Source organism: Falco rusticolus, chromosome 1 (assembly GCF_015220075.1).
Source record: "Falco rusticolus isolate bFalRus1 chromosome 1, bFalRus1.pri, whole genome shotgun sequence".
NCBI classification, from domain to species: domain Eukaryota; kingdom Metazoa; phylum Chordata; class Aves; order Falconiformes; family Falconidae; genus Falco; species Falco rusticolus.
Window position 1 is genome coordinate 32,835,504 of NC_051187.1, and position 20,634 is coordinate 32,856,137.

At 46.0% G+C, this 20,634-nt stretch overlaps 1 protein-coding gene across 1 annotated transcript; it reads right to left on the minus strand.

Annotated features, from left to right (window-relative positions):
- Positions 1 to 773: 773 nt before the first annotated feature.
- FOXN4 (forkhead box N4) lies at positions 774 to 17,592 on the minus strand. The gene is made up of 9 exons (XM_037375693.1): positions 17,439 to 17,592; positions 6,894 to 7,057; positions 5,886 to 6,001; positions 5,675 to 5,788; positions 5,395 to 5,522; positions 4,908 to 5,004; positions 4,613 to 4,820; positions 3,207 to 3,590; positions 774 to 2,604 (listed from the first exon to the last, which is right to left on the minus strand). The coding sequence occupies exons 1-9, from the start codon at positions 17,519 to 17,521 to the stop codon at positions 2,354 to 2,356; spliced, it is 1,545 nt and encodes a 514-aa protein (XP_037231590.1). The 5' UTR covers positions 17,522 to 17,592; the 3' UTR covers positions 774 to 2,353.
- Between the last annotated feature and the right edge of the window lie 3,042 nt (positions 17,593 to 20,634).

The following is a 20,634-nucleotide window of genomic DNA, read 5'->3' on the forward strand; positions in this document are numbered from 1 at the left end:
TTGCCGTACAGGAGCCAAACCACCACCAATAAAGTGAGCACCGTTCCGAAGGAAGTTCTCCTGACCTCTCTTGCCTTTTATCTTTGTATAACGCAGCGGGTCCGAGAAGGGGACGGTGCCTCTGCTGCCATGCAGCCCCCTCCCTGCAGCACCGCGAGTGCCTTGGTGCAGGGCAGCTCCTAGCATCCCTCCTGCCCATGCCTGCCCTAACGCAGGGCTCCTTCACGCGTTGAGCTGCAAAGATTTTCAGGAGCAGGGTGACCGCAGAGAGAAAGAGTTTGTACTGTAAATATCTGCAAACTCTGACTCTCCTGGAGGATTTGAGCCAGGGACAAACCCTGGTCTTGGACATAGTGTTATGACTGTTAAAGGCAGTGATGCCTGGGGGAAGCTGCTCTTTTAGACATCAGCCCTGGTTTCCATCTGCAGATGGGCACTACAAATGGTTTGTGTGTGGATGAGATGCTTTTCTGTTAGTGGTGGCGGGTAAACACACAAGTCTTAGATTCAGGAGAAGAACCTGCTCCTCAGCACCTCGGCCACCACAGCTGGAGTCAGACGTGTCGGAGCTTTGTCCGTTTGTCACCGTCCGTAAGTCGTGTGAGACTATTTCCTCGCTGGGTTGGGTTTTCGGCAGCAGATGCCTTGGAATTACTGTTTAAGGCTGAGCTGCAGCGTGCCGTGCGGCAGGGGCTCACCTGAGGCCAGGGTGGTTATAACGCAGCACATCTAGAATGACCCAGGCTTAGTGCTAAGAAATATTTATTTAAAAAAATGAGGACACAGTAGATTATGCCAGTCACAGCAAATGATCATTAATCACATTTGTTCTTGAACAATAAATTATGACGTGGAGCATTGTGCCCTTTTGGAAGAGGTTGCTGTGGACGTATGCGCTGGGGAAGATGCAGGCACAGGTATTTTCTAGCTCCTGATGTTCACAACAGCAATTTTCAAGCAAGAAGGTGCCGTGCTGAGGTGGCTCCAGCATCCTGCCCCCTCTGGGCTTTTAGTACAAGGAGCAGTGTGGGAGAGAGGAGCCCGCGAGCACCTGGATACAGTACTGGGAACTGAGACTGGGAAATGCTCTTAATGCACAGGAACAGACAAAACATGAGATATAAATATTACCACGTGGTCACAGAGGTGGAAGTAGACTAAATACTAAGTTCCGACATCCAGTTTGCTTTTGATCTCTTCAGATGTTTCATCACGTTTTTTGCAACATATGTTACCAAGTCTAAAGCAGGGTATGAAAATGTAAAAAAACTACATTAGAATCAATATTACTTGGTTAATTAGGTAAGAAAGACTACTCTGACTTGGTATGGTACAGTTACAATATTTGGTCTCTGAATTTTTTTTAAAAAAACATGAGTTTCACAGTATCAAAAGTGCTTATTTAAAAGAAATGTAGTGTAACAACAGTGATTAACATTGTTGCATTTTTGATTATGAATAATTTAGTGGATGTAAAACAGGTTACTGCAGCATTTCAAAAAATTGAACAGTGCTCAGCTTACATAATTTCTTTTATCTTCATAACAATAAATATAAATAAATTTACAAATAGTAATACTGCCTAGCACAAGAATAGACAGAAGCACAATACACAAGACTATAAACAAATCTAATATTTTTTTTAAAAAAACCTAAAGATCGGCATAATTCCTAAAATCTTCTAGCCAGCAATCAGTTTAATAATTCAGTAGTACCACTTCCTTCATGGGGTAAGGACTTTGTTTTTTAAACCTAGATAGAACAGTTGTCTGCTATGGGTTTGATATTTTCACTTTTAGTATTTTTCCTCCTTTTTTCCTACCTCATAACAATAAATTAACAAGGGTTACGTTGGAAAACTGTTAGTGGTGCAAGTGTCTCTAGAAACTGTGTGTGGTCTTTGTTCAATGGCAATAGTTATTTGGTAATTTAAGAAAAAAGGATATACATGGTACATGATCAACCATTTTGGACTCCAACTTGGTGCTGACCAGCCTATTGATTTGCGTTGCCTTCTGTGTAGGTGTCCAGATCACAGTGTTGATTAAATGGACTATTTTTTAGCTTAGTTACATTCTAGGAAAGTTCTTGCTGACTGATACCTTCCAGGTCCTTCTTGAGAGCTCACGAGTCCTGCAACACAAATGTCCGTGCCCCTTCCTCGGTCTTGCCACAGGTGAAAGTGATTCTGCTGGTAACAGTTCGATTTCTTTTGGCATCACATGCTCTGTCCCAGTAGAGCCAACACGTTCCAAGCATCTGCAGGAGGAGCTCTGGTATTGCTTTCAGGTTGGATTTTAATGGCTGGGAGAAACTGGCCCCTGAGTCAGAGGTCCATGGAACGGTGCAAAACTCAGAGCAGAGCGATGGGTTTGTTGCCCTGGGAGTTCATGTACTGAGCTGCCGCTACGTTGTCCAGTGTCGTGTAGGTGGTATAAAGGCCGGTGACCTGCAAGTCTGAGAAGGAGTGATCACTGCCACTGGAGACAGGGGTGAGGCCGGGGGTGCCCAGGTCACAGTCTGAGAGGTGGAGCGGAGAGTTGCTGAAGGCACCCAGGGTATCAAGGCTGAAGCTGTCGTCTTTCATTTCCTCCCATAAATTACCTTTAAAAGATTAAATTCTGGTCACAGCAACACATCCAACCCACCCGGGCACCGTCTGTAGGGGTCAGTCAGTAACTAAAGGGCTTTACCCACTGCTTAGGACAAGCGCTGCTTGCAGGTGGTACCATTTCTAGTGCAAAGGCAGTCAGTGTGTCCGCTCCCCCGAATCCTCTGGTCCCAGCAGGACTCCAGACCTTTTCAGGCAGCATCTACCTACCATGTGTTAACCAGAAACCCAGGGGCCACGCTTGGCATTGCTGTAAGCCGGGGAAGTTTTCCTTTCACAGAAGGGGAAAACTAAAGCACGAGTAGAGCTGTGGTTTCCCACGGCAGAGGGATGTGGTGTCCCAAATCCAGCTAGCTAGACTTCCCTTACATCTTACATTTACTGCAGTGCCTGTGCTTGAGCCACGAAGGCAGTTTGCTCTCCCATCTAGCACGGGGCAGGCCAGGGAAGTCACGCTGCAGAGGCCAGCACCCAGTACAAGTTTTTAGCTCGGTTACAGCCCAGAGCATCGTGCTGAAGACCCTGGTTATATATTCAGTGACTACGTAACCACATAAATCAAGCCCTCCCCTACCCGAGCTTCCTTCTCCCATACCTTGCAATGCAAAATCCATAATGCTTGGGTCAAGGGCATCCACCTCTGTGTTCATGTCTGTTGTCATGTTCAGGAAGTCCGGAGGCGCGCGTCCCATGGGATGGTGGGGAAGAGGGCTGTGGCTCATGTCAGGCAGAGTGTGGAGAGGAGGTGTTTGTGCAGGTGCTGGTGAGTCTGGGGCGATGCGAGCCTGGGTCTGAATCTGGTGATGCAGGGGGATGGACTGCAGCGAGAGCGTCATGATCGGCTGAGGCTGCAGCTGGGAGATGGAGATTCGGCCTTGGGCTGCTGCCATGTGGTTCAGGGTGGAGATCTCCGACTCTGCCTGTTTGCTGGGCCGCCTGCAGTTCTCAGGTCTGTCAGTGATCAGCTTGTCTAGCTCCTCTGCACAAGTGATACCCATTCCCAAGGAAGAAAAGAGACAGTTTAACCCATTTGTTCAAGCAGGGCCTGGCCAAAGCATTTCACAAGTGAGCACAGCCACACACTTTTGCAATAAAACTGAACAGGTAGTGTCTGTCACTGTGACGAGATGCAGCGCAGAAGGCAGGTTTTGACTGTGCAGAGAGCAAGGAAATGCCACCTACTTCCCTACCCTTAGCTTGTACCCTTCTCGACTCCCTTAGAGCTAAAGAAACAATTGCATGAGACTTCACAGAGCAATTAAGTCACTGCTGATGGCAGCTGACCCACAGATGCAGGACTAAGCATCCTCAGTAGGTCTCCTGCTCATAGGGATACTCTGACTTCTGCTTGTATCTCAAATAAGATGCGCACAAGAGACTGCTGACAGTTGCAACTGCACTTTTGTTTTTAAGCAAAGGAGAACGTAATTTGTTGTTGATTGTATGTTACAGACTTTGCAGCTAAAAAGTCTACTTGGTTTTTCCAGTATTAAGCTCCTGAAAAAAACCCATGTGTCTTCATAAATAGGAATGACAAAGCCTTAGTAAAGGGAGAGTTTTGCAGAAAAACAGGCAAAAAATTGCTAAAATGTGACTCTATGAATACTAACACCAGAGGCAGCATAACTCCTCAGAAGGGCTCAGATATGCTAGATAGGTTATCATGGGAGAAAAAAACCCAAACATGTTGAAGCTGGGGACCGATTTGCACTAAGGGTCTCCAAAACCAGCTGTCAGTTCAGTGACCTCCTCCTGCTGCCGTGTATCACCCTGTCACACAACCTCGGAGCCAGCAGCAATGACCTCATTCAGTGCAGAGCATGGGGTATTTCAGCCGAGCAGCTCAGAGGAGGCAGCTGTTGCAAGGCGCGAGAGCTGTGCACCGGCCAGCTCTGTTCCAACATATACCTTATTTCTTAAGATTCATGCATTCCTGGTCAAAAAGCCTTTCCCCCCGCCTTGCTTCTCACACGCATAGCAAAAGTGTAACATAAGCCCTACCTGGGTTAGCCATGCTCCTGTGAATAGCAGCTAAATCCTTCCGCTTCCACTTCTGCATCTCCTCTTCCATCTTGTCAATCTTGGCAGGATTGAGAGCCCACAGGCACCCTTTGCGAGAAGTGCCACTCATCTTGTTCTCCACCTTCTCAAAACACTTATTCAGAGACAGGTTGTGGCGCACAGAGTTCTTCCAGCCATCAGGAGCTGTCTGAAAGATGCAGGAGGATGTCAGTGAAATAAGCCATGAACAAAGTATTTGTGATGTTCTACTTCCACCCTTCAGGTGTGTGCCTACCTTGAAGTAGGGGAAGTGCTCCTTCATGAAGCTGTAGATCTCACTCACTGGGAGACTGCCTGTTCTGCTGTTCTTCAGCGCCATTGCAATCAAACAACTACAGGACAGAGAAATACAGGAAATAACAGATTGCATATACTTAGCCATCATGCCTTGTTCTGCTCTAGCAACCTCTGACCCACCTCTTAACATACAAACAGCTGGCTGATCATGGGATTAATGTTCTCAGGTGCTCAGAAGTCACCCTTGTGATCCTGCAGATTTTACTCCTCTGTGCTATTACTCTACCTTTATGCTGCTGTCCAGGAACCAGTTTGCTTGTTCATTCCTGCTACCCCTCAGAAACAGCTTCCACAGAACTCCTGGACTGATGATGGGATTTTTGTTCTCTTTGAAAGGATCACACACTCTCGTGCTACCACACCTACGGTGTTGCAGTCATCCCAACACAGGCTGTAGGCAACACGTTCTTCTGGTCTCTACTCACCTATAGGAATAGATCGGCTTGGGGTAATGCTTTGGATGCAGTTCTTGGGCAGAGTGAGGAGCCAGGCGTGGCTGAGAATAGGGTGGCTGAGTCCCATAGGGTGTGTTGTAAATTGCTGCCGGGTTACACTGTATGCAGATGGAAAAGAAGGAAAATGTTGGATGCAGAATTTCCATGGGTATGTAGGTTTAGGGATATTTTACTGTTTTCCTTTTAAAAGAGTTCTAGATGTGATCTTAGCAGGTACTTCAAGACACAGACAACAAGCAAGTAACAGTACCTGTTGTGTGTTCTGTGCTAGGGCAAACACTTGCTGTGAATGAGGAGGAGGAAAGAGTTGTTGCTGTGTTTGTAAACTGGGGGACGGCTGCCCACCCACAGCATACTGGCTCATCTGCTGAGATAAAGACAACAGATGTGTCAGCCTTGAAATTACCAACATCTTTTCCTAAGAAGTGTTGCAATAATAAGCCATCAAGGCCTGCTCTTACATTTGCTCCGTGTGTTGAAATAGAATTCAGACCCAGGATTCCCTGTGGCAGGCTGGCCTGGACATGAATCATCGCTCCAGGTGCTCCTGTCGAGCGCATATTGCTTGCCACAGGACCTATTTCGGAGAAAGCAAAGGCAATGAATGTTTGCATGAAAGCACACTTCAGAAGAGAGAGCTGGCATTTATTTTTAATAGATGCAGTTGAACACAGCTAAGCTCTGGAGTGGATAATCACACCTCTCCGTGGCTTTCCATCCCAAAAGAACCAAGAGTATTTCACAAACTGCAAAGATGACATCAGCTGCTTCTAAAACTTGTTATGTAGGGAATGAAAGATGTCAGCTGTTTAACAGTCCACAGTGGTGTTACAGACACAGTATCTTACAAAAGAAAAAAAAAAAGAAAGAAAACATATTCAGCACTATCTGTACTCCAGAAAGATTTCTGCTCTAAAGCAAGCAAGATGATATGCTGAGCTCGCTCAGCAGAATGCCTTAGGGAACACGTGTGTTTACTTAAAGGATGTTCACACAAAGGAAAGGCGTTCAACGAACATATGCTGTAAGTCTGTATGAAGCAAACAGCTATGGGGTAAATAAGGTACTCTTACTTTTATCAATGTTGAAACAAACAAGAAAGACTAATTACCTAATTTCAAAGCTGTTGAAAACCTCTGAAGTGCAAGTCTTAAATACCTTGGCCCAAGTTCATGCAACAAGGCACCAGCAACTACACTGAGCAGAAATGCCAATCGGCTCCTAAGATCTCTGTTGTCGCTGCTAGGGCTCTCTGCCTCTTGAAATGAAGGAAATGTATCAGTAATGTCCTTATCAGAAGACAACAGGCTCCAGGTCTTCTGACAGGAAGCAAAATGTAATGCACTTAAAAAGAATCTACTATTAGGAAAGCTAGCCTGCGGGAGAGGGGGGGTGGGGGTGGGGAAGAAAGGAGGCATAATGTTGTGCTGCCGCTTAAAGAGCTGTTATTTAACATCCTGACAGTTTACCTGTCTGTTGTAGCATTGCATTCTGGGCACCAAGGCTAAAATCCATTCTTCCACTGGCCATCTGTTGTAACCGAGGCACATCAACAGATGTCAGCCACGACAAGGACTGTAAGTCACTGGGGAGGTCATCTTCACTCAGCTGGGAGGGGTCAGAAGCTAAGAGTCTGCAAAATAGCATGAAAGGTTAGCAGAGAGCGGAGATGCTGCTACACTGTCCCCAGTAAGGGGAGATGACTGGGATGCCAAAGCTCACGTAGATCAGCGGGGAAAATGCACCAGGCTGGGATTCCGTTTGCAGAATTCAGATGCGACCTTTGGTTTCACAGCTGGCCGGTTGCTGTTGCCCTTTACCTAACCACATGTTCCTTCCTACAGTTTGAAACATTTTGGTTAAGAAAACTTATTGTGCAGTATTTGTAGGGGAAGAAGGCATGAGAACCCAGAAGAGAAACTGCCTAGGAAAAAACGCAAAGCTGATACATTATTTTCACATGTGTCAGAAACATGCGCGTGTTTGGCCTTGATGTAGAAGAAACCCATCAGGACTTTTAACCTGATTCTAACCTCATTTAAGCTGAATTTAACCTAATTTTGCATTAACCTTGAAATTCAGTGACCAGCCAGCCTCAGAAGGAGTTTCTGTGCCTAGCTGTTCAAGGACCCATGTATGCTGCTGGATTGAGCACCTGCGGAGAGGGTTTTTCCCAGCCACTGTGTCCTGTCGGTGGGGACAGATCAGCGGCGAGCTGCTGCATGAGCAAAACTTTACAGAATGACCTGGTGATCTCTTCCATTCAGATACATGAAGTTATTGATACTTAACAAGGAACCATGAAGCATACAAAACAATTTTTTGGGTGGTTTTTGACATACGAAAGGATCAGAATGAAAACCTAGTGACTGAATGCACAAGAACACCCAGCCTGCCTTCAGCAACAAACCCGAGGTGTAACGATGACAGGCTGCTTTTGGTTTAAAGCTCCATTTTTGACACATGCTTCATCCCACCTGTTTTGTTTTGCTTCTGATAAAGTGCGTGGTACAAAACTGAAATATTGGCATATATTTACAGTACTCAAAAATCCCTGTGTGGTCAAAACTCCCGTTAAAGTCAGTAAAAGAGCTATTGCAAATGAAGGGTTTAACTGCTTTTGCTTATGTTAAACAGTATTACAGAAGTCATGGGTATCTTGAGGAGTAAACAATAATGAGAACACATCAGGAAGTTATTGTTAGATACCTGGGGTAAACCCAAAGGGATTCAGATCCAGGAAAACATATTTCTCTTTCAGAAGAACACAGTTTAGTTGGATGTAGTTGATTTTGCTCTCAAAACAAAGGCTTTAAAGAGCTCTCTTATAGATGTCTTAAAGCCAGCTGTGTGGTACTAACGTACGTTTGTTGCCAAATGACAACGCAGAAGCCTTAAATAAATCTGGTCTCTTGCTGAAGCATCTTTTATGTTTAACACGATTCTAAATCAGCTTAAAAGAACAAGGCAGAACTCTAGGGCCTGGCTGCCTAGGAGCTTTCAGCTCTTCTATTCATGATTACCAGAAACCCGTATCAAAGTTCCCTAAACTATTTTGTGGGAGATCGTTAAAGCAGAATGTAATTTATTTGTTTGTAAAAAGATTTTGAAAAGAAGAAAAGGAAGCAAAAAACCCCTACTCATGACCAGAAGCCAAAAGCTCAAATCCTGGCCAAAAAAACATCTTCAAATCTCTCCCCCAGCCTACCCTGTTTTCTTTCTCCTACTGTAGTTATAGTGCAATAATTAGCATTGCCATGGTTACCGCTGTTCAGTTATTTTGTGAGGCCTGGGACTTAAATACATAAAAAGACTATCAGGTGACGGCTCTCCCGGCCTGCAGATTGGCTGGATTGGAAGTAAACAAGGGCATTAAATGATTTGAAAACTGGGCAGGCTCATGTCGTTTGCAACAGTTGGGCCCATTCATGGGAAGCCGATAACCCATTGTGCCGCCAACGACTGCTGCCCGGTGGCACGTGGCCCCGATTGTTTTTGGGATTCTTGCTTAATTGTTTTTCCCCCCCTCCTCCTTTTTACAAACTTCACATTAATCTGGCTGAATGACAGCCGACACACAACACACATCCACATGCCATCTGGCACCCCAGGTCCCTGCCAGTCCTTCCAGACAAGTCAGCTCCTTCAACAAATAACGGGGTCAGATGGGCGGTGAGGGTCAGCACCCACTGCACACGCCTCCTGTCAGGCAATGAATCCGCCACATGCCCTCGCCGCTGCTCCGCGTGGGACGAGCATCTCCGCACTGGAGGACCGCGGCAGTCGTGGTGGTGCTCAGCAGACTTCCCAGCTTTAGCTTTTTGGGGAAACCAAGGTCTCTGCTTCGCACTCACTCTAGATGCATGCATCCTGGTGCTTCTCCTAGGTGTGGGGATGCCTGGCGATGCCCTGGGCACACTCAGATGCCGTCAGAAGCTTGCACTACAACTCTGCTCCTTGCCAGTTAGCATCAGGCAGCGTACCCCTCTCCGCAGCCTCGTGATGTGGTCCCTCTCACACAAATGCTGCAGATCCAAATGGGGGCACGGAAGGTGACTGAACTCTTAAGTTGGTCTAAGAGTCATTAGGCTCTATTTTAAACAGGTACAAAGATGCAATAATACATAATAACTAGACCAGTGTGGGGGCCAGCTCTGTTTCCAAGGCAAAGATGCTTCCTTCCCTTCCCCATCCTAGCATGGCATGGCTGTTTGAATTTCAGTTTACAGCTCTTAAAATCCCCTCTGGCTGTTCCCTTACACATTTTTTTAAATGGATTTGTTAGTTGTCAGAATAACTGCTTTCATTAATAATGGGGGAAAAAAGTATATTTCATCAGAATACAGTATTTCACATTTAAGAATTATTCTGCAGGTTGCCTTTAAAACTAATGTTAAAATTTCATGTGTCTTAAAAAAGGTGAAACTGCTTAAAGTATGCCCATCGCTGTCTGACTGAGGTGTTTGAAATGCCCAGATGTCTTCTGCAGCATAAAACCAGCTTATCTCACAATACACAGGCTCAATGTGTGTCCTGCTTTTAGTGAAAAAATGCTAATCTAACTGCCTCTGAAAAGAGAGCTATGCGCACAGTAATACCTAATGTTTTAATCTCATAGAGTTCAATCTTTCTGACCTGAAAAATTGCCTGTGCCAAGACAACTACAAATATATAAGTACATATTGTAATGTTATGTGTACTTTGATTCTGTTCCCCTCCACCACCCTTTTGGCCTCACGTTTGAGGGTAAACTTCAGGAGTCAGAGATCCTGTCTTTAGATGGGTGTTCACAGCCCCTGGCACAATGGGGCACTGTAGTAAAAGCAGCCATTTCCTTTCAATGCATGTAAATGAGATAAATAGTGGTATGCTGTAATTAATGCACACTACTGAAACTGTCCCCAGCTGCACATTCCCCAGGGCTGTCTGGTATATACGCTGAACTACTAAACCCCTATGAAGAAAAGGTTACAGTCACACCAACCAAATGCGTTGCAAACATGGTATCATTTTTTAAAGGTGTGGTGAAATTATGGAACTCTGGTCTTACCCCTCTCCTTCTAAATCTCTGCAGGAAAACACCCTTCTGTTTCCATGTGTTTCTATCCTAGAAAGGCACCTGCCTTAGCAAGAATCCACATCATGTTGAGGATTTAAGTCCCAGCTCTCCTTTAGGTATCAGAGGATGCTGGCCTCCTGTGGAAAATGCCCTGAGAGCTATGATAAGTATGATACAGAAATGCTCAGTGGTAGCGTTAGTCTTTGCTATCTGATCTATCATGCACTGCCCGAAACACCTATCTCATCAGGGCAATAGATTTTTGCCACCAGCCCACCTGCACAAAGATTACTTTTCCAGATTCAGAAAAAATGCTCCTTGGAATGAAATTCTTTTCCAGATCTCCTGATACTGAGCTCCAGACCTTCCTGCAGCCACTGGAGGAGAAACTGGACTCCAATGCAGGTTGCGCATCTGACAAAGCTCACCAGAGCTTGTCAGCAGTGTAAAATCATCAGTCAGATGGACCTAAAGAGAGCTCTGGTTTTTTCCCCCCCATCAAGTACATCCTGCTGGCACGACAGCTAGCTAGACGGAATTAAATTCATTCTTGGCATAACCTTGTGGGAATCTGCAACGAACATTAGAGTTGAATTTGAATCTATATTCACAGATCAAACTTTACCATCTTTCCTCACACTGAGCTGTTCTAATGAGCTGGATCTAAGGCAGTGCAGAAACCGCTGTCAAGGTGAACTATCCACTTCTACATTGGCAAATGCCGTGGTATGGTAAACTTGTCTGGAGACTACAGGGACCATCTCCTCAACGGCATCATAGAATAGTCCTCCAGATAAGTCTGTTAAGATTAAAGGAGAGCTCACCAACGACAGGCATACCTGAAGATATTTTATCTGCAAATAGATTAGCCAATAACTGGGTGTTTCGGTTTAGGATACAGTGTGTAGAATTACAGATTTCTCTCCGTATTGCACCACTCACACTTCAGAGAACTCTGTTTGTTTTCTCTGGAGTCCATCCCTAAAAGACACAAAGCACCCAAACTGGTTGATGCTGTAGGGTGAATCTAATGCTACAGGTTCTCTCGAAGGGCTTAGCATGTGGTGGCAACTCATCATTGCCTCTGTCCAAAACACTGCGGTTGCGTTTGGCATATTAAACTGCAACCAGTTCTAAGACGTCTCTCACCCAAGGGACAGTTTTTATTATCATTGCCACCACTGACATCTGAGCTTTTTGCCTATGCTTAGGTAATACAACTGTTCAACAAGTAGGAGCAATCAGGGGTGGCAGATTCTTGGTTGTTTGCAATGGTTTATCTGGCATGAGTGACAATTGAACAGGAGGAGTGGTAAGAAAACCTCTTCTTGAAGTGGTGATGAGAAACTGTTTTCTTTTGTCTGAGGTTACGTGATGTCCTCAGAAAAAAATGCAGTGGTTTCTCATATGTAAAACAACACAAGGAAAATATTTATGTTTTGTGATTCTTTAGCTGTCTCCATGGTGAGAAGGATTCTCTGTTTTATTGAAGGAGTCAGCTTCACCACCTCCTATTGCTCCTCACTCCCTCTGCTCTGTTCCTTCCCTCTATACACTTCGCTTCCCATCTTCCACCCTTGCAGGTGCTTTTCCCTGCACTAGGTTCTGGTTTCCACAATCACAACCACTTGCCTCTCTCCTCCCTGTTTCTGCTCCTCTCCTGCTTCAGCCAGCAGCTCTCACTGCTGCTTTTGGTCTGCAATTCCTCTCTGCCTCTTGAAGGCAAACCACCCACCCGGTCCCAAGCCACCAGCCTGCCTTTCTCCTCCCTGCCTTCAAATTCTTCAAGTAATTTCTGGAAATAAGAACAGCAATTAGGCAGCTTTCCAGGTACAACCAGAGAGTCCCTCCTCAGCTACAGCTCAAGAAACTTTGGATTATAGGAACAAAAACCAGTGAGGAAAAAGCAAATAATATGATTACCCTGTCAGGTGTTGCTGTTCTCCTTTTCTTACACCATGGCTCAGAATGAAGATGATTCTCCAAAAACCTTCTGTAAAGGTACTTAGCACTAATAGAACAGGCTATAGATGTGCTCCTGGAGACTTTTATACATTTCAGCTCTGAGTTTCACAACCCTTCATTACATCATTTTGGTACGGGATGAAGGGAAACTGAATTACAAGTGACCTACATGATTTGCTTAAGCCTAAGAGGAAGTTAGCAGCGATGTCAGCACTCTACCCCCAGCCACTTGCTTCCTGCTGTGCTTTACCCACATAACCATCCCTAGGTGTGGATTTGCCAAACACAGCCAGTATCTGCCTCTGCAATCTGTTTTGTTCAAAAAATCAACCCACCAACCAAAACCAAAACCTGTGACTAATGTCAAAATAACTTCTCCTCAATACAAAAAATGTGTTGAGCTACCAGGCACTACAGGAATGTTTTATATTAATGCCAGGAGCATTGTCTACCTGGAAAGCTGTTTTTTCCCTTTAACATTGCTTCAGCTGCTGTTTGTTAGCACTGAACTGATCTACCTGCCTGGGATGTTGTGTAGTTATTTACTCCAGTGTAAAGGGATTATAAAATATACTACTCTTGGTTTTGCACTGTTGTAAGAACCTGTCTCAATTGCATTACTTGCTGCTGCAGTCATGCAGCAATTCTGCTTTCCACACGTAAGAGATTTTTAGAACAGGTGCTTTAAAAAGTAAGAGTGGTGTGCCATGAGCCACTGAGATCTCACAGGGATACTGAGAAAGTACAAACTCCTTTTCTGTTTCCTTGTTTTGAAGGGGGTGTGTGTGTGTGTGTGTCAAGCACCATTCATGAGGTAAGATACGAACTCCGTTCTGGTTTCTCTGGAGGCAGCCGAGCCTGGGAAGCCTGCAAGATATTGCCTGGGAACAAACCAGCCCTTCCCATCTCTGCCTGCAACTGCAAGACAATTTGAGGAGCAAGGGCCACAATTTTTTATTAATTCCGATTAGCACATTTCAGGAACTGCATAGGAAAGAGTTGAGCTAATCCACTTAAATCAATCCACAGTGGCCTGAGTTTGACTGATTCCTAGGAGGTTTCTCACATTTTTTTGAAAGAATGAAGCAACTACTGTGATGAAATTCCTCCGACACATTGAGTCATTATCTCACTCCCTGTCAGACACACATGGTGTCAAGGGAATGGACACTGACATTTTCTTCAGGAACAATTACGGTTTCGTTAGTTATGCATTTGTAACCTTTTGTCTGCAGAAATGTCCTTCATGCAAACTCCCAGACTCCATCCATCCCCAGTGGTGACAGCCAGGAGTTGTGAGATGTAGCTTGCTCTCCAGAAACCAAAGTGCAAAACCAGATATGAGAGTACCACTTAGGGAGCTAAAATGTACCGTGTATCATAAAGATAGAGACTTTCCACCTTTTTCACCACTATAATGCAGTCATGTCCAGAATGCATGGAATACAGCAGTTGCGTGTCTATGTGTCTCAATATGATTTTATGCTAACATAAAGCAATTATTACAGAAAAAAATTAATCAGACTATCTAATGAGCTAATGAATATAGACCCATTTTTTAAAGAACCAAAGGGACAATTAAAATGGGGTGGAGGAGGATATAGTCTACTAATATGTTGAACAATTAACGACTGAGTAACACCTTTTGATCAAAAAGATATCTATTTAAAACTTAATTCCTGATTAACATGTATAGGAAATTCATTGCAAGGTCTTCAAAATACTACATAAGGCTTCTGTCAACTGGAAAAGCATAGTAATATAAAGAAGCAGAAACATGGTCCTTACAGAAACTAATGAGCTGCAAAACATGAAGTTAATGTATCATGTTGATCAGGGTTAGCTTTACATCTTAAGTAATGTTATTTCTTCAAATAGAATTATAGATTTTAGTTATTTCTTTTAGAATATAGATGCCACATTGTTACCTAAACTGATTAGGTGCTTCCTTAAATTTGGATTCTCACATATGCCAAATAATCCACAGCAAGTTACTCCTTGTCTCCCTTATAATGGCCTGGGGTTTATGTCATGATCTATTATATAATATGTAACAAACCACACATAACTGTACCTAGTTTGGGAATGGGATAGTCCCTGAGAAAAATCAGCATGCTGGTACATCTGAAAACCAAGAATGTTGAATTAAGACAATATTGAGCCTTCTTTGGGAGAGAACTTAAAGGTCTATAAATGTTTTTGCAGTCTTAGCCCAGGCCCACCTTGGCCTTGCATTGCGCCCCTGGGGTTTCTGTTGCTCAAGCTCTGCATATTAAATCTCATTCTACACTTACATGTACATCACAGTAAATCTTTTACTTCTCTTGCACTGGCTCAAACTAGACGGCAAAAGGATAGATTGCAGGCTTCAGCTAAAAATATCGCTTGAAGATCACAGCATTCATGAGCTGAAGAACCTTTTTACTCTGAGACCAGCTCCAAGTCCACTGAAGACCATGGGAGCTCTCCGCTAATTTAGTAGCCTTTGCATTGGTTCCTATAATTTACATAGCTTTGTGCTGAAATTACCATAAGCAGGCCACTGCATAATAAACTTGTAGTCTGCCTATTGCTTTGATTTAAATGTCAAAATATTTACAGTAAAACATAATTTTAGATTATTAATTACAATTAACAAGAATAAAGCGTTAAAGGTTGAAAAATCCCAGTGTGTTACAACTCCCTACTTTTATTCACTGAAACCTAAAATCAAATCATTAGAAATATTTTTCTACTACAATTATGAAAATATTGAAGGTAAAAGTATTTTGTCTGGGAAGCTAAGACAGGCATCTGCTAATATGAAGTATTACTTTGTATTGGTAGCCAGGCAGTGGCAGCACCATAAAAAACACAGGCATCGGAGGAGATAGGATGGCCCTTAATCATTCCTGGACAGCATGGTGGTTTATATCCCACAGCCGCATTGGTGGAAGAGATATATTTCTAAAATCATTTTACTATGGCGCAAATAGTCCCTGGACTTTGCATAGCAGTCTTGTCCTTATCACTGCTTTATGTGCTACATAAAATGTACTATAGATGCTTCAGATCCACAGAATTCAAAGATCTGCTAAAAATCAGGGATTTTTTCCCCTCGTCCATTTAAAAAAAAAATAAAAATCCCATAGTTACACACTGTAAGCATAAGCTGCATGAAAACTTATCGGTATTTGCTGATTTGATCCCCTGCTTACACGCCCACACACTCCCCTCCCTTTTCAATGTTTCCTCCTGCACACTCACAGGAAAGCCTGGTCTCCTCCAAGTCCAACTGTCCCATTGAAAGATTCCAAGTGAGACAGAAGAGTATTCTCAGCGCAGCCCCGGCCTCCCACTCACTAATTGGAGGCCATTCCCCATTTTGTGGAGCCTTGATGCTCCCCCATGGAGAACTCGGGACTGTGGGTTCCAGTCTCGGACTGTGGTGACAGCAGGAGAGTAAACAGAGCTGATAGAATTTGACAGGTCTATTCTTTTCTTAAAATCATTCAGTCTAAAAGATTTTCTTTTACATAATCCAAAGTGTTTTCTCATGAAGTAGGACAAATACTGCTCTGCATTTATGGTGCAGTTCAGATTTTATGCATTTTTATCAGAATTTTCCACTATTAAATGAGGTCAAATAATTCATTTTAAAGCTGCATTAAAGAAATTGCAAGTGGGTTAAAAACTTTAGAGAACTGGGTTCTTTGAGTTCAAAATGTTTAGTAGGGAACTGAAAGTAGTTTTTAAAAGCAGCTGACTCCTGAATAAAAGAAGAATCTTTTACAATTCCTTTACTGGCAGTAAGATAAATCCTACCTTTCTCCCCCCAAAAGGAGTGGGGTTTTTTTCTGCAGCTATGAGTTAAAGAATAGTTCCCTCCATAAAAAGGGTCTTTGTTAAGGTGGTATGTTCTTCAGAGTACTGAAGATACAGGCTGAAATATAAGTACCCAGATGTCTCTCTCATACACACCCTTCATTAATTTATTTACAAATATTTACATAGCCAACAAAAAAAGCCTAGAGCAAACAGTGCTTCAGTAAACAGCAAAATAGAGCTCCACAAACCTTTTTCCACAGTGCCTTCAGAGAGTATAACAAATCACTTGTTGAGCTGCAAGAGGCTGCAGCGCAGTGTTTGCATTTTGAATAGAGAGAGGCTGATAGAAGAATACCTGCGGCAGACCATGTTTACCCATAGAAATGGGTGAGAACACCCTCAGGCTGGGAGGAAGGCGATCGTCTCTCACTCCTCATTTTAAAACACAAAAGTAATTATTTATTGATTTGTTTTTTACTGTGAGAACTGGATCGTGTTCTGCTATTCTGTATTTCTTGGAACTTTGCATCATGTGACAAGATGTAACCTAACTTAACCCAGTGCACTGTAATTCATGCAGAGCTATCCCGTGACTTCTAACAATTCTTTGAAACGATAAAGGGATGCGCAGTGGTACATAGGTAAATTATCAAAGGCTGTTGACAAACCCAGGTTTGTTCCCACTGCTATTAGAAGCCCTTTGACATGCCAGTGCTTTGGAGTACTACATAAGTACTCATTTTAATGAAAAGCTCTTCTAGTGTCTATTGCACTTGATTCAGTCTCTCCATGACTGCTTCATAACAATGCAAAATGTGACCTGAAAGGGAACTTTTAAATAATTGTTATTTAATAGGAACATCCTTCTCTGGCAACGCTTGTACAGTAGAGAGAGTTTACTGGAAGGTCAGCCCAAGGCTTTGAAGGTGCATTTATCAAACGCAGTTTAGTACCAAAATACTTTAAATGGGAATGCTTCTGGATAAGTAATGCATTGTAACTGTTCACCAGCTTGGAAATCTAATTTAGAGTGGAGAAATAATGCATCTAACTTTAACAAACAAACAAACTTGATTTCTATATGCTAAGGGTTGGGGTTTTTTTGTGAAGCAATGAGAAAACAACATCAGTTAGCAGGCTGTGACAGTGCAGCGCGTATTTTTGAAACGGATAAATGCCTCACCTGTACTCCTGTGAAGGGTGGTGATTTTGCCCTGAATTCCTAATGATTCCTGACATTATGGACGGGATATCACTTTCTATCATCTCCTTGGCAAAAGAGAAGAGAACAGAGAGCAGCAGTTCAGGCAGCAGTAGCTATCCAGCACTTCAGCAGCGGGCGGGAGGCACCGAAATCCCATCTGAAACCCAGGATTAGAGGGAAGTAAAGCCCGGTTTACATTACCTTTACCTCCAGCCGCGCTGGTTTTATTTGGGCGAGGCAATGCAGTGAAATATTTCAGGGGCCGCAAAAAACCCCAAACAACAAAACAACTAAAAAAAAAACCAAAACCCCCCAACAAACCAACCCACCCCAAACCCCAAAATCTCAGGCTCGGGATGGGAACCTTGCGCCTGATAGAGGGTGCATCCCCCGGCTGCGAGCACGGCGGGGGGTCAGGGGGCGGTGGGTGCCCGGAGGCTCCCAGCCCCCGGCAGCGCTCCCGTCCCGGGGCTGCCCGTAAGCTGCCCCCGGAGCCCCGCGGAGCGCCGGGGCGTTGGAGCGGCTGTGCGGCCGCGGCCCGGGGGAGCGGCGAGCCCGGGGAGCCGAGCCCCGCCGCCCGCCCAGCCTCCTCAGGCGCTGCCGGGCCCTTGGCGCCGGCCGCCCGGTAACGCAGGAGGATCCCGCCGCCCCGCACCCCGGCCTGCCCGCACCTCCCGGCTCCTTCCACAAACCTGGCGGCGCCGGGGGGCCCGGCCGGAGCTCCGCGGCTGCGGGGTCTCCCTCTGAGGGCCTGGGGGACGGGATGAGCGGGGGGCGGGGGGGGGATGGGGACGGACACGGGACCGGCGCTGGCCCTGAGGGGGGGACGGAGCCGGCGGCGGCGGCGGCTGGGAGCCGCGGCGAGTCGGCGGCGGGGCCGGGCTCCAGCCCGTTTTTAAATTTCCCTCTCAGGAGCTGTCCAGCCTGGAGCATGCGCGGCCGGGGGCCGCCCGCAGGGTCAGGGCCGGGGCAGGGCCGCGGAGCGCCGCGTTTCCCGGCAGCCGCCGCAGCGCTGCGCGCCCCCCGCGCCCCCCCAGGGCCGCCCCGCGGGACCGGGCTGTGAGGAGGGCGAGCCGGCTGGCCAGGGGGGTGGAGAAGAAAAAGGCCAAAAAAAAAAAATCAAATTAAAAAAAAAAACACAACACCACAACTTCTTGCAACTTTCCAGAGGGAGGAGGAAGGGGGACCCACCCACCACAGGCACCGGCGGTTTGAGCGGGAGGGGGGAGTAGATGTGTGAGGGGAGCGGGGCGGCCCCGCCGGAGCTGGGGCCGCGCCTCGGAGGGAGCCTGCGCCGGTGTCCGCCGGGCCGCGGCGGGAAGGGGTGTGGAGGCAGCGCTGGGGCCGCCTCTCCCCGCCCGCCTTCCCCGCCGCCGGGCCCCGGCCTCCCGCTCCCCGCCTCTCCGCGGGAAGGTGCCCGGGAGCGGCCGGCCGCCCTCCCTCAGGCGGGCCCGGCGGCGGGCTGGGAGTCGGGGCCGCTTTCGGCCGAGGCGGGAAGGCGCCGTCCCGCCCGCCCCGCCGCCTCCTGGGCGCTGAGGGGCCGCGGCGCGGGGCGCTGGCCTCCGGCGGGGAGCAACGGCTTGGCGGGCGGGGAGCGGGGCCCCGTCCCCATGGCGGAGCTCGCCTGCACCCGGGGGCGAGAGGGGCCTGCCCCGCCGCGGGGCGGAGGGCAGCGGGCTCCCTGCCTGGCGGGGCAGCCATGGGGCTCCCGGGGCGCTGGGGGTGCAGGGAGCCTGGCAGACGTGGGTGCCTTTATTTACCCGAGTTAACACACGAAAAATAAACAGGAAACAGAAGAAGTCGTTCTGACAGCCATACTTTCATGTCCTCTTTCTCCAGAGGCTTTTTCAGTGCGGTGCACTCCTCCGCGTAGTGAGGTCAGACGGTAAAGGTTCAGGTGGCATTACCTCAGAGTGCCAGAGAGATGGGGATGGAACCGCGGTCAGGCCCCGTGTCAGCCAGCATCTGTCCCAGAAACTATCAGCCTGGACTTGCCGGCTCTTTGAGGCCGGATTTTTCCTGAGGACGGATTTTACCCATCATCAAACCAGGTACCAGCCTTACTTGTCATGAAGGGTGGCCTTCACATGAAAGCCGTCTGAAATCAGCCATGAAACTGGGTCGTTTGGGCTCTCCATAGCAAAGCATAAATCTGGAAATGCTTTAAATACACTTGCAGAATGAAAACCCAAAAGACTCCTGAGAAATTTATTTCCTGGTGCTTGGTGTTTTACCACATGGTGTAGAGGGAACAAAATGTGAGGACGCAGGAGATCTTTTCTTCTGCTCTTAATGAGAATCTGTTCACTTTGACGAGCATCACATCTCTCTCTGTTGATTACTGCTAATAGAAATGGAGAGTAATCAATGCTTCTCAGCATCAAGGCCTATACCAGGCACATCTGTAGAACCAAAAAGCACAATAAAAGAAAAAGTCACAGTACTGCTAAAGCCTAAGGCACGGAGTTTGCGCAGTTGCAAGTGTTCCCTTAATTACAGTGATAGTTGTACCATTTTTGTAACTTACTACAAGGTCATCTTATAGTCGTTATCTATTTGTAACTTAAAAACACCCTCCTTTTTAAATGCATTCCTGTAGCTTAATATTTGCAGGAGGGGTAAAGATAAAACATGCCATTCCTTTGAGGCTTTCTTGGAATCTGCTAAAGCCATTGTGTTGAACTTTTCGCTTGACTGGTTTCCTTGTAGCAATACATTCAGTGCACAGATTTGTTTCTCTCCTTCAGGTGATTTGCATACCTCCTGCTTGGAAGGGCCAGATTATAACAGGTAAGGAGTAGAAGGGTGGCTTATACCCGTCTTGCTCACTAGGGGAGCTTAAACTGAAATGTGAAGGGATAAAGAGCTTAATTCTCCAAACACTGAGAAGTGTACATAGCAAGTTGCAACAAGGAAAGTTCTGGTTAAATATTACAAAGAAAGTTTTCACAATGAGGGAATTCCAGCGTTGCACCGGGCACAGAGGGATGGCGAGTATCTGCCCTTGGAGATACTCAGAATTTGACTGGACAAAGCTCTGTGCAAATCCACCTGCTTTGGCCTTGCTTTGAGCAGAGACCTCTGGAGGTCCCTTGCAACCTAAATTACTCCATGACTCTGTAGCGGTGGCACATGTTACTCCTTGGAAAACATGCACATGAATATTTGCAGGCTG

Excerpts from the sequence above, each read along its gene's own strand:
- FOXN4 (XM_037375693.1), bottom strand. The coding sequence starts at position 17,521 with ATGATAGAAAGTGATATCCCGTCCATAATGTCAGGAATCATTAGGAAT. Across the intron at positions 7,058-17,438 it reads CACCCTTCACAGGAGTACAG|ACTCTTAGCTTCTGACCCCT; the intron begins GTGAGGCATTTA and ends GCTATTTTGCAG. Across the intron at positions 5,789-5,885 it reads TTTCAACACACGGAGCAAAT|ATGAGCCAGTATGCTGTGGG; the intron begins GTAAGAGCAGGC and ends TTATCTCAGCAG.